Consider the following 17,785-nt stretch of genomic DNA (forward strand, 5'->3'; position numbering starts at 1 on the left):
TGGTAGCCTGAAAATACACACTCAATGTTTGAGGAACAGCTTCTTCCCTTCTGCCATTAGATTTCTGAATGGATACCCCTTGAATACAAACTCAATATTTTTGTACAATTTACTTAATGTTTTAATAAATAGTTAGTCTCGAGAGACCATGGATTTGTGCTTTGGAAAGTTTCCAGGACACAGGACTGGGCAGGGTTGTATGGGAGACCGGCAGTTGCCCATGCTGCAAGTCTCCCCTCTCCACACCACCAATGTTGTCCAAGGGAAGGTCAAGGGCCAATATATCTTGGCACTGGTGTCGTCGCAGAGCAATGTGTGGTTAAGTGCCTTGCTCAAGGACACAACATGCTGCCTTAGCTAAGGCTCGAACTAGCAACCTTCAGATCAGTAGACCAATGCCTTAACCACTTGGCTACGCACCAACACATATATTTCTTACTATAATTTATAGTATATTTTGTGTATTGCACTGCATTGCTGCTGAAAAATGACATTAGTCTTATTATTATTATTATTATTATTATTATTAGTAATAATAAACCTGATTCTGATTCTGAGCTCATCAGCAGAAACTTTAGGTATATTTACATTCCACATGGAAAGAAAACACAGAAGCTATGACTGTATTCTTAGAAAATTAGCACTTTTTGACTTCACAGTTATGAGCTAAAGGGTTCATCTAGAACTGGAGGAAAGAAAAAGGAAAAAAAAGAGCAACTGTAATGATACTATTTAAGTCCTGGATAGTGGGTGAAGATATGTCAGCCAAGATGGTGGTTAGCACAACACTTCATAGTACAGTTGTCACAGGTGCAATACCCTCCGCTGCCTGTAAGGAGTTTGTACTTTCTCCCTGTGACTGAATTGGTTTCCTCCAGGTGCTCCAGTTTCCTCCCACAGTCCAGAGATGTACTAGCTGGTAGGTTAATTGGTCATTGTAAATTGTCCCATGATAAGTCTAGGGTTAAAATATGGGTTGCTTGGTTGTGCGGCTTGAAGGTCCAGAAAGACTTATTCCATGATGTATCTCAATAACTAACTAACTAAATAAATAAAATCAGACCCTCCAGAGCTACAGTTTTCTGCACAAATCGCATCTACTAAGGCATTGTTGTTTTGGTTCTAGACTTTCAAGCCATCTTTTTCTTGCACTCCACATTTGTTCATGATATTCCTGACACAGACTACAATGCTAATGTAATATGCAGCTAAGAGAATTATCCTCCTGAATTCTCTTTCACTATGAAGGTTTCGGAAAAGTCAGTGGGGACGCATGTACAAAGCAGAGTTAGCAAAGTAAATGTGGTAATTTCACAGTAGGCTCAGTTCTGCTTTTATTCTTTCTGGAATCAGATTTGGTTTGTAAAATCACCAGAGGTTCCCTATAATTATGAAATAACAAATTGAATGCAGGGGCATTGCACACAATCCAAAAATGTTTCACTAATCAAAGTTGAGCCAAATGCACCCAGGGAATTAATTATTCTGCCAAAGTTAAAGCCATACAATATATTTTTAAGGAACAGAAATATTGAGCCAATATACTATAGAGATTTAATATAAATAGGGTTTACTGTATTATTTAATTTTATAAAGTATCAGAGGGATACAACACAAAAGCAGGACCTTTAGCATATCAAATCCACAACAGCAATAAGTCACCCATTTTACTCTAATCCTATGTGCTCTTCAAGTCCCCCACACCATCACCCTCAGATCCTTCCACCCACCCATAAAAGAGGTACAAACGACATTAGCCACTTAACCTATATCCCGCACGTCTTGAAAGAAACTAATGCAGTCACATGGACAATGTACTAACTCCACACAGACATCACCCAAAGTTAGGACTGAATTCAGTTATTGGCACTGCGAGTCAGCAGCTCAACCATCTGGGCCACTGGGCTGCCCAAATTGCAATCTATGATGAATGCAATGGAAAATGCTTGAAATCATGGACAATAATGAAGACCATGGTAATGCATCACGGTTGAACCACTAAGGTTATAATTATTAATTTACAATGTAAAATTATGTTAATTCTACAAGCATATTGTTACGGAATTAATTATTGCAATTACAAGGTTGAAGTAATGTTTTATCAGCCTCAAAAAGCCTCATAGCTTTTTTAAAAATTATCATTAATTATGCACAATATTCATTTCTAAGAAATACTGCACACTCACTATATTTCATAAATCATTATGGCATGAGTTACAGAAAGCAACAGCAGGAAGAGACAAGTGGATATTTTATACAATGAGGTTTGCACTGCTTTTTAGAGATTATGTCCTCTTTTCCAAATGTACTATTGAACAAATTATACCTGGGCCTTGCTAATAATTTATCATTTTAAAATTTTCGGTAAAACCAGATTCAATTACACAACATATAGCCCCTACTAAAGCTAACTATTATGACCGACTACAAATTTTGTATCCTCTATGTTCCTTACAGTAAACCATTATTTAAAGACAAACACTATAATCAATATTGCTTCATTCTTACAATAAAAGCATGTTTGAGTTTATATTTCAAGTTCAAGTTTATTGAGATTCAGCAATATATATACATATACTGCCAAATGAAACAATGTTCCTCTAGACCACAGTGCACAATACTGTACATATAACTCACATACAACACATAATATTACCACAAATAAATTAACAAATAATAAGGTGCATTTACTATACTAGTTAAAGTGTAAATGGTATAACAGCACAGGTGCTTCATTCATGATGAGACCTGCGTGGTGGTAGGTAGTTCATTGGTCTCACAGCGTGGGAGAATAAACTGTTTCTCATCCTAACAATCCTTGTCTTAATGCTACGGTACTTCCTGCCTGATGGTATGGGGTCAAAGAGACTATTGGATGGATAGGAGGGATTGCTGACAATGCTAATGACTTTGTGTACACAGCACTCCTGCTAAATATCCCAGTTGGGTGGAAGAGAGATCCTGATGATCCTCTCAATAGACCTCACATTCTTTTGTAGGCTCTTGTATTCAGATGCCTTATAGATTGTAATAAAGCATCTTAAAATAATTATAGCAAAATAAATCAACATATTACTCTTGTATATTCTTAAATTTCCAACAATAGTTCTATTTTATTTGGCTTGGAAGACAAGATAGTAATGGAAGAAAAATATGTTTTAAGCTTGGTTCAAAGCTCCAGCTCTATCTAGCTTTTCAGGTTATATATAAATAAGTGGGAGAAATTACCTGAACACATTTCATTTGATTCATCCTCTTTGTTGGCACAATCATTAGCTCCATCACAAAGCCATCTTTTAGGGATGCAGCGATTATTTTGGCATCTGAAGTGATTAGCAGGACAAGTACTATTGTCTGGAAGATGAATAATTATAGCCAATCAGTTAAACCTAAAACTGTAAATAATATCTTAACTAATGCAATTTATAACTGTTGTATTAAGCTATGATGAACTGATAGATGAAATATTCATTGCCTTAGGTTTGACATAGTTATTTCAAATGAATTGTTATTTCTACACTAAACATTTTCTCATAATTTTACTGTCACTATCGGTAGTCTAGGTCCGTGCAATATTAAAATACTGAGCTTTATAACAATTGCAAGCCACATTCCAATGATTGATTTACCAGCTATTAAATGAATGCTTATTACTTTTCGATTATCCCTGGTGCTTGTCAGACCACTGTCATTTGATCCACAAAATGCAAATGGACAAAAATAAAAAAAATATATATATATATGTATACAGAACAGATCTGCTGTGTCATTAAGCTGAAAATTATTTTTGATGAATTGGAGCAGCAGAACACTAAATTACTATACTCGCATCCCAAAGTAGATAATTGCATGCAAAATTAGACAAGCAACTTCAGACACTGAAAGAGCTTGCCGAGAATTTGATTCAAAATAGAAAAGCGGATCTAAGAAAAATGTTACCAGATCATCTGTACACAAAAGTAAGAATGTAATAAGCCATACATAAATCATTTTATTGCAATTTTTTTAAAATTAAGAAAAGACAGTCGTCATTTGAAACTTACAGCAAATATCTTGATCCTCATCACTACCATCGAAGCAGTCATTGTCTCCATCACATTTCCAACGTTCTTGAATGCATCTTCCATTTCTACAGGCAAACTCTCCAAAATGGCACTGCTGATGATTGGGTGGACCAGACTTCACTAGAAAAATGTAGGGTAATAAATATGGTATTAGATGCAATCAATAAAATACCAGAGACAAGAGTTTTCTCTAATTTACATTGTAAAGAGCAACGTAATCCACTAAGCAGATTGTGAAAGCAGAAATGACCAGGAATTTTAAATGTAAGTTTTGTCCAGATTAATTAAAACTGCATGACAGGAAAATTATAGTCTTATTTCATAAACTCATACAATTTACAGAATCAATTTTCATGAGGAAAATTTCCTCAGGGAAACATCGCACTTTTTTCCCACAGAAATGAAGAGCCAGGGAAATCACATCTATACACATTTTAGTTCTTAGTTTGATGAGCATGAAATGCTAAGGTTTATTAAACATTATTCAGACCATCCTTGGATTATTGTGAGCAGCTTTGAAGCACTTATTTAGAAAAGAAGTGCTGGATTTGGAGAGGGTCTAGAGGAGGTTCACGAGAATAATTCTGGAAATGAAAGGTTCAATGTATGAGGAGTGTTTGATGACTGTGGGCCTCTACTAGCTGTAGTTTAAAGGAATGTGGGGGGGGATCTCATAGAAACCTATCGAATATTGAAAGGTTCAGATGGAGTGGATGTGCTGATGATATTCCCTATAGTGGGGGTGTTTAGGACCTAAGGACACAGCCTCAACATAGAGGGACGTCCATTTAGAACAGAGATGAGGAGGAATTTCTTTTGCTAGGTTTTGGCAAATCTGTGAAATTCATTTCCACAGACAGATGTGGAGACAAATTAATTTGGTATACTTAAAAAAGGAGGTTGATAGATTCTTGATTAGGCAGGGCATCAAAGATGGGGAAAAAGCAGGAGAACAGGGTTGTGGCGGGGTGGGGGGGGATAATAAATCAGCCATGATGGATTGGCAGAACAGGCCCATTGGGCCAATTGGCTTAATTCTGCTCCTATATCTTCTAGAAATCACCTATTTAGAGCTTAGCATCAAAGGATATACTTTGTATCAAAAGGCCAGGCAGGAAGACATAGGTGGTGGTGTGGTTCTGTTAGTAAGAGATGGAATTATATCTTTTGAAAGAGGCGACACAGGGTCAGAAAATGTTGAATCTTGTGGGTAGAGTTAGTAATCTGCAAGGAGAAATAGAACATTCTGGGAATCATACATAGGCCTCAAATAGTAGCCAAGATATGGGCTTGAGATTACAAACAGCTGGAAAAGGAAAGTGTAATGACACAATTGTAAGGGGGGACTTCAATACGCAAGGGGATTGGGAAAACCAGGTTGTTGTCAGGTCACAAGAGAGGGAATTTGTTGAATGCTCACAAGGCAGCCTTTTAGAGAATTTTGTGCTTGAGATAACTCAGGGAAAGGCTATCTTAGATTAGGTGTTGTGTAATAACCGAGCTCTTATTAAAGGAACCCATAGGAGGCAGTGATCATAATATGATTGAATTCATACTGCAATTTAACAGAGAGAAGCATAAGTCACTTATCAGCTTCAGAATGGAATAAAGGGAATTATAGAGGCATGAGAGAGAAGCTTCCCAGGTGGATTGGAGGAGGTTATTGGTGTGGATGACAGCAGACCAGAGATGGCTGAAGTTTCTAGGAATATTTCACAAGACGCAGGATAGATATGTCCCACAGAAGAAGTTCTCAAATGGCAGGGGTAGGCAACTGTAGCTGACAAGGAAAGTTAAGGACTGCATAAATTGGATGGTTAATTGGATTAGTAAGTATGCTGATGATACTAAGGTAGGAGGTGTTGTGGATAATGAGGTGGGTTTTCAAAGCTTGCAGGGAGATTTATGCTGGTCAGAAGAATGGGCTGAACGTTGGCAGATGGAGTTTAATGCTGAAAAGTGTGAGGTTCTACATTTTGGCAGGAATAATCCAAATAGAACATACAGAGTAAATGGTAGGGCATTGAGGAATGCAGAGGAACAGAGAGATCTAGGAATAACAGTGCATAGTTCCCTGACGGTGGAGTCTCATGTAGATAGGGTGGTGAAGAAGGCTTTTGGAATGCTGGTCTTTATAAATCAAAGCATTGAGTACAGAAGTTGGGATGTAATGTTAAAATTGTACAAGGCATTGGTAAGGCCAAATTTGGAATATTGTGTGCAGTTCTGGTCACCGAATTATAGGAAAGATATCAATAAATTAGAGAGAGTGCAGAGACGATTTACTAGGATGTTTCCTGGGTTTCAGCACTTAAGTTACAGAGAAAGGTTCAACAAGTTAGGTCTCTATTCATTGGAGCGTAGAAGGTTGAGGGGGGACTTGATCGAGGTATTTAAAATTTTGAGAGGGATAGATAGAGTTGACGTGAATAGGCTGTTTCCATTGAGAGTAGGGGAGATTCAAACAAAAGGACATGATTTGAGAGTTAGGGGGCAGAAGTTTAAGGGAAACACGAGGGGGTATTTCTTTACTCAGAGAGTGATAGCTGTGTGGAATGAGCTTCCTGTAGAAGTAGTAGAGGCCAGTTCAGTTGTGTCATTTAAGGTAAAATTGGATAGGTATATGGATAGGAAAGGAGTGGAGGGTTATGGGCTGAGTGCGGGTAGGTGGGACTAGGTGAGATTAAGAGTTCGGCACTGACTAGGAGGGCCAAGATGGCCTGTTTCCGTGCTGTGATTGTTATATGGTTATATAAAAGACAAGGAAAGGGCATATAAGATAACAAAAGTGAGTGAGAAGTTGGATGATTGTGAAGCTTTCAACATCCAAAAAAAAAGGCAATTAAAAAAGCATTAAGAAGGGAAAGGATGAAATATGAGGGCAAACTAGCCAATAATATAAAACAGGATACCAAAAGATTTTTCAGTTAAATAAAGAGTAAAAAAGAGATGTGAGTTGCTATTGGACCACTGGAAAATGATGCTGGTGAGGTAGTAATGGGGGGACAAAGAAATGGCTAATGAACTTAATAGGTACTTTAATCAGTCTTCACTGTGGAAGACACTAGCAGTGTGCCAGAGGTCCATGAGTGTCAGGGAGCAGGAGTGAGTGTCATTGCTATTACAAAGAAAAAGTGCTAGGCAAACTGAAAGATCTTAAATTGGATAAGTCACCTGGACCAGATAGACTACATCCCAAAGTCCTGAGAGAGGTTGCTAAAGAGATAACAGATGCATTGGTGATGATCTTTCAAGAATCACTTGATTCAGGCATGTCCCAGAGAACTGGAAGATTGCAAATATCACTCCACTCCATAAGGGAGGAAGGTAAAAGAAAGTAAATTATAGGCCAGTTAGCCTAACCTCAGTGGTAGGGAAAGTGTTGGAGTCTATTATTAAGGATGAGGTTTCAGGGTACTTGGAGACTAATGATAAAATAAGTCAAAGTCAGCATAGTTTCTCTAAAGGGAAATGTTGCCTGACAAATCTGTTAGAGTTCTTTGAGGAAGTAACCAGCAGGGTGGACAAAGGGTGGATGTCACCTACTTGGATTTTCAGAATGCACTTGATCAGGTGCCACACATAAGAATACTTAACAAGATAAAATCCTATGGCGTTAAAGGAAAGATACTGGCATGGATAGAGGAATGGCTGACAGGTAGGAGGCAGTGAGTGGGAATAAAAGGGACCTTTTCTTGTTGGCTGCTAGTGACTACTGGTGTTCCTCAGGGGTTAGGATTGGGACCTCTACTTTTCACATTGTTGATCAGTGATTTGGATAATGGAATTGATGGCCTTGTGGCAAAGTTTTCAGATGATACGAATAACAGGTGAAGGAGTAGGTAGTGCTGAAGAAGCAATGTGATTGCAGCAGGACTTAGACAAATTGGAAGAATGGGCAAAAAAGTGACAGATAGAATACAGTGTTGGGAAATGTACAATAATGCATTTTGGTAAAAGGAACAATAGTATGGACTATTATCTAAATGGGAAGAAAATTCAAACATCAGAGGTGCAAAAGGACTTAGGAGTCCTTGTGCAAGATTTTCAGAAAGTTAATTTACAGGTTGAGTCTGTGGTAGAGAAGGCAAATACAATGTTGGCATTTATTTCAAGGGGAATAGAATATAAAAACAAGGAGCCATGCTGAAGCTTTATAAGACACTAGGTAGGCCGCATATGGAGTATTGTCAACAGTTTTGGGTCAGAAATCATATCTCAGAAAGGATGTGTTGTCATTGTAGAGAGTCCAGAGGAATTTCATGAGCCTGATTCCAGCAATGAAGGGTTTAACATCTGAAGAATGTTTAGCAGCTTTGGACCTGTACTCACTGGAAGTTAGAAGGATGCAGGGAAGTCTCATTGAAATCTACTGAATGTTGAAAGGACTAGATAGGGTAGATGTGGAGAGTATGTTTCTGATGGTGGGGGTGTCCTGAATTAGAGGGCACAGCCTCAAAATTGAATGGCGGCCTTTTAGAGTAGAGGTAATGAGGATTTTTTTTTTTAGCCAGAGAGAAACAGATCTGTGAAATGCTCTGCCACAGACTGTGGTGTAGGTCAAGTCCTTGTGTATATTTAAGGCTGATGTTGATCATTTCCTGATTGATCAGGGCATCAAGGATATGGCAAGAGGCAGGTGTATGGGGTTGAGTAGGATCCAGGATCAGCCATGATGGAATGGTGCAGCAGACTCGATGGGCTGAATAGCCAAATTCTGTCCCCATGCCTTATGGTCTTATGGTCTATATGTTGAACCTTGATCATAATAAAACATCAAATAACTGTCTATAATTTACATGAGACTTCTGCTCCAGAGAAATTGTAGATTGAAAGCTAAGAACCTGTTGGTATTTTGCAGTAAAGATGGACAATGAATGAACCACACAGAAGGTGGACAGTGATAGATCACAAACCCAAATTCCAGAACGTGTTGCTAATTGAGCTGTGCTTACATGATCCTAATCAAAATCATTTTTTGTTTGGCTTTGGTGAACTTATTGTCTGAAGACACCTTAGTCCACAACGTAAATGCAGCAAGGAAATGTGAACATTTCTGAATGTACCCACCATTTAGTAAAAGCCAAATGCTGATAAAGATTATCATGTAATAAAAGATTATTAAAAGTAATTAAATACAAAACAAAAATAATGTAAAATCCTACAAAATACTGGAGGATCTCAGTACGTCGGGCAGTATCAATGGAGGTTAATAAACAGTGAACAATTAATCAGCTGTGGAACGGAGGGTAGGAGGTTGAATGTTGAATAAGAAGGAAGGGAATTGGAAGGAGTACAATCTGGAAGGTGACAAGTGGGAACAGGTGAGGGGGAAATTAGGTGATGATGTGAGAACTGGGGAGATGACAGTTGGCAGGGTGAATTTAAAGGAAGCTGACAGCAGACAACAGGGGAATAAAGGAAAGGAGATAGGAGACCAGAGGGATGGAGTGGGAAGGTCACGAGAGTGGTAGAAGAGGAGAGAAGGATTGAGAGGCCCACCAGAATGGGGCAAAAAACTAAAATGGGGTGGGGTGGGGGAAGGAACCAGAGAGCATGGTTGCTGAAAGTTAGAGAAATCCATTCTCATGCCATCAGGTTGGAGACAATCCAAGTGGAATTTGAGGTATTGCTTCTGCAACCTGATAGTGCTGATATCATTGAGAAAGAACCCAGAAAGAAAGAAATCAAATCAATAATTTAAAAATACATATTAAAATATTTTATTGCATGCCAAATCGAGCTTGGAATGAACATATGAAATGGAGGTCAAATATGAAGGTCAAAGGTTCAAAGGTTCATTTTATAGCCAAGTATGCCATGTATGGTAGACAACCGATATCAGTCTTCTCCAAATAGCCATGGGAGTTGCAGAAAATAAATTCCATTACCTCCCAACATGAAAAAAAGAAACAAATCTTGCAAACCCCAAATGTCCCTTACAAAAAACAGCAATGATAACAGCATATCCCTTGCCTCCACCCCCGCAGAAAAAACCCCAACATAAAATGGGAAAAATAAACATTTTAGATAAATATTTTTTTTTAATTTAGAGACTTAAGTATTCTTCTGAGGAAATTACAATGTATGAACATCAGTCTGATATTTTGGGCTCGATGGTGCAGTAATTATGCACCATTTAAAAACAGTCTGAATGCAAGAATGTATTTAAAAGAGTTTGTAGATAGTTTCATTTGACACCAATTCAAATATCTTCCATTGTTTCAAAGAGGATGACTGTAATCATCACAGCTGGTGAAGCAGAAGTTGAAACAATTACTGCCTCTTCAGGAGATATCCTAAAACTGAGTCCTGAAGGAAAATGGGATTGAGAGAGATAATAAAGCAACCATGATGGGATGGCACAGAAAACTTGATGGGCAGAATGGCCTAATTCTGCTCTTATGTCTTACGGGCTTATGGTCTAACTGCTGTCCAGTTGAAAGTGAATGAAGACACAGACCAATTATTTCACATCACTGCATGAATTGAACATTTAAGATTAATGGCTATGAGCGATCTGCTTTATTTAAGTTTTACACTTTATTAACGAGGTCTATGAAATAACTGTCAGTTAGAGGACTAAACAATCTTGATATGCTGAACACATGATCACCATACACCACCTTGTCCAGTGATCCTGCCCCATTTAAAATTATGAAAGAGTTCAACGGTGTACATATTGAGATGTATTCATGGATCATATGTAGCATGTCATTGATAAATCCAATTAGTAAACCTTCCAAGATTAACAATACGGAGGTTGATACCACATGGAATGACTGGGATGAAATATGTAGCTGAACGTAATGGGAAGCTGGATAAAAATATGAAAGAAGGAGGAAGGTAAGATTAAGTAAAACATAGTCAGCTCAGTTAGAGTTTAAACATCAGAATCAGAATCAGATTTATTATCACTGGCATCTGTTATGAAATTTGTTAACTTAATGACAGCAGTACAATGCAATACACAATATAGGGAACAAGAAAAGTGATGCAATTACAGTAAGTATATACGAGGGGTGACTGATAAGTTTGTGGCCTAAGGTAGAAGGAGATGACTATACAGCTACCGTTACATGCACGCACAGTTCAACCTTTTAAGTGAAAATGCAGAAAGTTTGAAGTTAGTAACTCATCTCCTTCCACCATAGGCCACGAACTTATCAATCACCCCATGCTGTGGACCACTTCTGGAGGTCCAAGTCGCCGACTTCTACTAAGAAGAGATCTGTATGCTCCACGACTGTTGGACTAAGTGTGCAAATGTAGGAAAAATAAATGTGCTAGGTTTTCTTTTTTTTATAAAATTTCCTTTATTGAATTTTCAAATAGGTTACAGAAGAGAAAAAAAATTATGAAAAAAAATTATCAACCCTTCTCCCCTCCCCCTTAACACATCCCTATAGAAAGAGAAAAAAAAAAGAGTGAAGAAAAAAGAAAGAAAGAAAGAGTGCCTGGATATCGGAAGATCCCCACATATTCCATGGAGTTCATAATAGCTTTAGTATATATATTTATTTCTTTCCCCAGATAACCAATAACTTTATCTTTGGAGCACCTATATATTTAATCCTATCTTTTGTAAATAAGGGCGCCAAACTTTTGGAAATATTTCATATTTATCTCTTAAATTATAAGTAATTTTTTCAAGTGGAATGCAGCTAAAAATTTCATTCTTCCAACGATCTATACTTAAATATGAATCCGATTTCCTAGTAACTGCAATAGCCTTTTTGGCTACTGCCAATGCAATTTTTATGAATTCTTTCTGATATTTATTCAGTTTGGATTTTGGTTTTATCCCTTCAATATCGCCTAGTAAAAATAAAGTTGGATTATGTGGAAGTTGTGTTCCAATAATTTCTTCCAATAAAATTATTACATTTGTCCAAAAAAGTTGAATTTTAAAACAAGACCAAGTAGAGTGTAAAAAAGTACCAATTTCTTGATTACATCAGAAACATTGATCAGATAAATTTGGGTTTAATTTATTTATTTTTTGTGGTGTAATATATAATTGACATAAAAAATTATATTGCACTAATCTTAACTGGACATTTGTTGTATTTGTCGTACTGTCAAAACATAGTCTTGACCAACCTATTTCTTCAATTTTAGTATTCAAATCAGTTTCCCATTTTTGTCTTGACTTATGAATTCCTTGTTTAATTGCCTGTTTTTGAATCAAACTATACATACAAGAAACAAATTTTTTAATTTTCCCTTTTTGAATTAAAGTTTCTATTTCATTAGGTTTCGGTAATAACATTGTTTGACCCAATTTATCTCTTAAATAAGCCCTTAATTGGAAATAACAAAAAAGAGTGTCTTCTAAAATTGACTCCTTTTACCTTAGGCTACAAACTTATCAATCACCCCTCGTATAAGAATATTAAATAGTTAAATTAAGAATAGTCCAATAACAGAAGTAACACAAGTGAGGTGGTATTCATGGGTTCAGTGTCCATTTAGGAATTGGATGGCAGAAGGGAAGAAACTCTTCCTGAATCACTGAGTGCGTGCCTTCAGGCTTCTGAACTTCTTTCCTGATGGTAACAGTGAGAAGAGGGCATGTCCTGTGTGATGGTTGTCCTTAATAACAGACACAGCCTTTCTGAGACACCACTCTTTGAAGATGACTTGGGTGCTACAGAGGCTAGTACCCAAGATGAAGCTGACTAATTTTACAACTTTCTGCATCTTCTTTCCATCCTGTGCAGTAGCCACCCACCCCCCCCCCAAAACCAGACAGTTTGCAGCCTGTTAGAATGCTCTCCACAGTACCTCTGTAGAAGTTTGAGTAACTTAGGTGACAAAGCAAATCTCCTCAAACTTCTAATGAAATATAACCACTGTCTTGCCTTATTTATAGCTGCATCGATATGCTGGGACCAAGTTAGAACCTCAGCGATCTTGACACCTAGGATATTGAAATTACTCACTCTCTCCACCTCTGATCCTTCTATGAGGATTGGTTTGTGATCCCTCATCCTACCCTTTCTGAAGTCCACAATCAGCTTTTTGGTCTTATTGATGTTGAGCTCAAGGTTTTTGCTGCAACACCACTCAACTATCTGTTGTATCTTGCACCTGTATGCTCTCTCATCTGTATCTGAGATTCTGTCAATGGTTATATTATCAGAAAATTTATAGATGACATTTGAGCTAAGCCTAGTCACGCAGTCATGGTTATTGTGAGAGTAGAGCAATACATCCCTGAGGTACACCAGTGTTGATTGTCAGCGAGGAGGAGATACTATTACCAATCTGCACAGATTGTTGTCTTCCGTTTAGGAAGTCAGGCTGTCACGCTAGGTTCGGACATGGTCCAAGTGTGGAGTAAGAGACACTGATGCGGGTCGATAGTTTACCGACTTTAATGCAAACTGTGTTACAAGAAAAGAAAACAATAAATGCTTGGCCAAACAGGGACATTAACTAAAACTTTCAATTGGAAAACAAAGCCCACACTGCGGCTGAAAAGAACAACTAAGAATAAAACGAATACTAGTAGTCATCAGATTCAACAGTTCAATTTCTCAGGCAAGACAGAACACAGGCAGTGAAGTGTTGCTGTGTCCAAGTCTCGACAAATACCACAACAGAATTAATGGAGTTAAATACTATCAAAGTGAAATAATAATTAGCTGACATATGCACATTCACAAGTGCAATTGCTGCCTCTGATGTGCTGCCAAATCTGTGGTTGTGACACAAAGATCCAATTGCAGAGAGAGGTACAGAGGCCCAAGTTCCATAGCTTATCGATCTAGACTGTAAGAATAATGGTGTGAAACATTGAGGTATAGTCAACATACTGTATCCTGATATAGGTGTTTATATTGCCCAGCTGATCTAAAGCTGTGTGAAGAGCCTTTGAGATTGTGACTGCTTTAGGTCTATTGCGGCGATAGGCCAATTATAGCAGGTCCAATTTCCTGCTGAGGTAGGATTTGATTCTGGCCGTGTCCAACCTCTCAAAGCATTTCATCACTATAGATGTGAGTGCTACTGGATGATATTCATTGAGGCAGTTCACTCTACTTTTCTTTGGCACTGGTATAATTGTTGCCCTTTTGAAACAGGTGAGAACTTCTGACCATATCACAGAACAGCTGGATTGAATAAGCTGATGCTATGTCATTTACATAATTATTAGTAAAATTGGCATTTCTGAATTTATTTGTGAGCCTCCACTAAAGTTGAAAAGGGGCAATAATTCTTTAACAAATTGATAAACCCAAGTTATCTGGCAGAGGTTCACAGATAGACTCCTGCAAACAGTACCAATCTCTGCCAGCCTCCTAACTATCTCTCTTTTAGTAGTGACTTTCCACAGACAGTACATTCATTGACGGATACCAGTGGAAATAATCTGCACCTTCATCTTTACAACTCAAAGTTGTAATAGACATTTTTTTTGGTTGAAATGCTGTACTTCGTTTGAAAAAGTTACTGCTGTGAAGCACTGGGAATTAGTAACATGCTAAAACTACTCACCAGGTGATCACAGCAATGTTCACTGTTCTTTCAGGGGGTGTGAGCTTTGCAGGCTGAACCAGCATTCATCTGCCCTTCCCTAGCACCCTTCAGTGAGCTGCCTTCCTGAATTGCTGCAGGTATTAGGCAGAGAGTTCCAGTGGTTTGACTGAGCTAGGTTGTAGGAACAGCAGTGAATCTCCAACTCAGAAATGTGTGGTGGTGTTCTTGTGCTTTACCTGTTCTTTCCCTTCTAGCTGATAGAAGTCAGGGGTTTGGAAGCTACAGTCTAAGGAGTCTTGCTGAGGTGCTCCATTGCACCCCGTAGATGTTACAAACTGCTGCTTCTGTGCATTAGTGGTGGAATGAGTGAATGGTTGTGGACGGGGTGCCTGTCAAGAAGCCTTTTGTGTCCTATGCATTGTCAAGCTTCAGAATCAGAACCAGATTTATTATCATTAACTTACATGATGTGAAATTTGTAGCTTCATGGCAGCAGTACTGTGCAAAAACATAAAACTTGCTATAAATATAAATAGTGCAAATAAAAATAATAACAATTGTTTAAGTGGAGTATACTCCATCACTTTTCTGTTTTTCATGTTGCATGCATTCCTGGATTTTGGTTATTCCTTCTTCCTTGTTGTTTTTTTGTGGTTTGATTGGGACAATCGATATGGATTGGGGCAAGTCAGCATGCCCAGTTTGGCTGGCAGTGCGGTGCTGAAGTGAACAAAACAGAAAGCTACTAGTTTGATGTTTGGTATTCTGTGTGTTGATTACTTGCTTTCTGCTGTCTGTAAATTTGCTTTTCCTATGCACATTGCGTGTTCAATGTTTTTTTTGAACAGGTTCCATGGTGTTTCTTTGTTTTGTGGCTGCCTGCAGGATGACGAATCTCAGAGCTGTATTCTGTACACAGACATTGATAATACATGTACTTAAAATTGTTGAATGTTTCAATTTGAGCCTTGTAGATGGTGGCAGGCTTTGGGAAATTAGGTAGCGAGTTACTCACTGCAAGATTCCTCATCTCTGACCTGCTATTGTAGCTGCATTATATATCTAGTGATTCCAGTCTTACAGTAATATCCAGGATATTAATAGTGAGGGGTTTGGTGGTGGTAATGCCATTGACTGTCTGGAAGTGATAACTAGATCTTCACTTGTTAAATATTGACATTGTGCTCTAAGGTGTGTATGTTACTTGTTCATGTTAGCATAGTTTTGAATAATTTCCAGGTGTTACAGAATTGAAAAGTATACTTGATTAAAAGGAGAGTTTCATGGTTGTTTGGGCTTTTTCCGGCAGCTCAGTGAATGACAGGAGCAGGCCACAGCAATGAGGTTGCTCGCAGGTTGGTAGCACTTGTTTAAAAGTACAAAACGGAGAAGTGGGGAGGCGATTGTTGGGAGTAGGCTAGCGGTGAGAGTAGGCTTTGGCTCAGAGAAGTGTTATTCTGCATCTCTGTTTTAAATGGACACCTCTTTATCCTGATGCTCTACCCTCCTGTCCTAGACTCTCCCACCATAGGAAACAACCTTTCCATCTCTACAAATGGTATGTTGCCTCCCAGGTGCCAGGGTCAGGGACATCTCAGATCGTGATCATGTCCACTGCACTTGACAGGAGGAGGGAGAGCAGGCAGATGTCTTGGTGCATGTTGGTTCCAATGAGATAGGAAGGACATCAAAGAGGTCCTGGAAAAAGAATTTAGAGAGCTAGACAGAAAGCTGACAAACAGGACCTCCAAGGTAGTAATTTCTGGGTTGCTGCCTGTGCCAAACATCAGTGAGGGCAGAAACAGGATGATATGGCAAATTAATGTGTAATTGAGAAGTTGGTACAGGAGACAGGGCTTCAGGTACTTGGATTATTGGGATCTCTTCTGGGGGAGGTATGACCTGTACAACAGTGATGGATTACAACTGAACCCAAGGGGGGACGTTTGTTAAAGCTGTTGGTGTAGGTTTAAACTAATTTGGCAGGGGGAGAGAACTGGAAGGAAGGGACTTAGGATAGGACAAATGGTTAAAAAAAAAAGGCAAAGCTAGCATACAGTCAGATTGTAAGGAAGGACAGGATGATAATAGGACAAAATTGCAGCCAGCAGGATGAGAACCAATGCATTACGGATGCAGAATCAAAAGGGGTAGCAAATACAGTACTCAAAGTGTTATATCTCAATGTATGGAGTAAAAGAAATAAGGTGGGTGATCTTGTTACACTATTACAGATAGTCAGAAATGATGTTGTGGCCATCACTGAATCATGACTGAAGGATGGTTGTAGTTGGGAGCTGAATGTCCAAGGTTACACATTGTATCAGAGGGATAGGAAGGTAGGCAGAGGGGTTGCGTGGCTCTGCTGGTAAAGAATGGCATCAAATTAATAGAAAGATGTGGCACAGGACTGGAAGAATTTGAATCCTTGTGGGTTGAGTTAAGAAACTGCAAGGGTAAAAGGACACTGATGACAGTTACATGCAGGCCTCCCAACAGTAGCTGGAATGTGGACCACAGATTACAAAGGGAAATAGAAAAAGTGTGTCAAAAGGGCAATGTTATGATAGTCATAGGAGATTTCAACATGCAGGTCAATTGGGAAAATTTGGTTGGAAATGGATCTCAAGAGAGTGAGCTTGTTGAATGCTTATGGCTTTATAGACCAGTTTGTTGTTGAGCCTACAAGGGTATACCTATATTGGATTGTGTGTTATGTAATGAACCAGAGGTGATTAGGGAGCTTAAGGTAAAAGAACACTCAGGAAGCAGTGATCACAATATGATTGAGTTCAGCTTGAAGCTTGATAGGAAGAAAGTAAAGTTTGATGTAGCAGTATTTCAATGGAGTAAAAGGAATTACAGTGGTATGAGAGAGGATTTGGACAAAGTAAATTGGAAGGAGATACTGGCAGGGATTACTGCAGAACAACAATGGTGTGAGTTTCTGGGAAAAATGAGGAAGGTGCAGGTTAGCTGTATTCCAAAGTTAAAGAAAGTTGTACCATCATAGCTGACAAGGGAAGTCAAAGCTAATGTTAAAGCAAAAGAAAGGGCATATAACACTGCAAAAATTCATAGTGGGAAGCTTTTAAAAATCTACTGAGAGCCACAAAAAGAATCATTAGGAAGGAAAAGATGAAATATGAAAGAAAGCTAGCAAACAATATCAAAGTAAAGATGTTTTCAAGTATGTAAAAAATAAAGGAGATGAGGGTGGATATAGGGCTGCTAGA

At 38.4% G+C, this 17,785-nt stretch overlaps 1 protein-coding gene across 1 annotated transcript in view; it reads right to left on the reverse strand.

Moving 5' to 3' along the window:
* Nucleotides 1–17,785, reverse strand: part of LOC132394768 (low-density lipoprotein receptor-related protein 1-like) — a 1,611,265-nt gene that overhangs the window by 754,500 nt on the left and 838,980 nt on the right. The window contains exons 17-18 of the mRNA XM_059971176.1: nt 4,044–4,155; nt 3,229–3,354 (exon numbers count right to left, since the gene is read on the reverse strand). Coding sequence (XP_059827159.1) covers nt 3,229–3,354; nt 4,044–4,155 — 238 coding nt within the window. The remainder of the gene's footprint in view (nt 1–3,228; nt 3,355–4,043; nt 4,156–17,785) is intronic.

This window comes from Hypanus sabinus, chromosome 5 (assembly GCF_030144855.1).
Source record: "Hypanus sabinus isolate sHypSab1 chromosome 5, sHypSab1.hap1, whole genome shotgun sequence".
In the NCBI taxonomy this organism is placed as follows: Eukaryota; Metazoa; Chordata; class Chondrichthyes; order Myliobatiformes; family Dasyatidae; genus Hypanus; species Hypanus sabinus.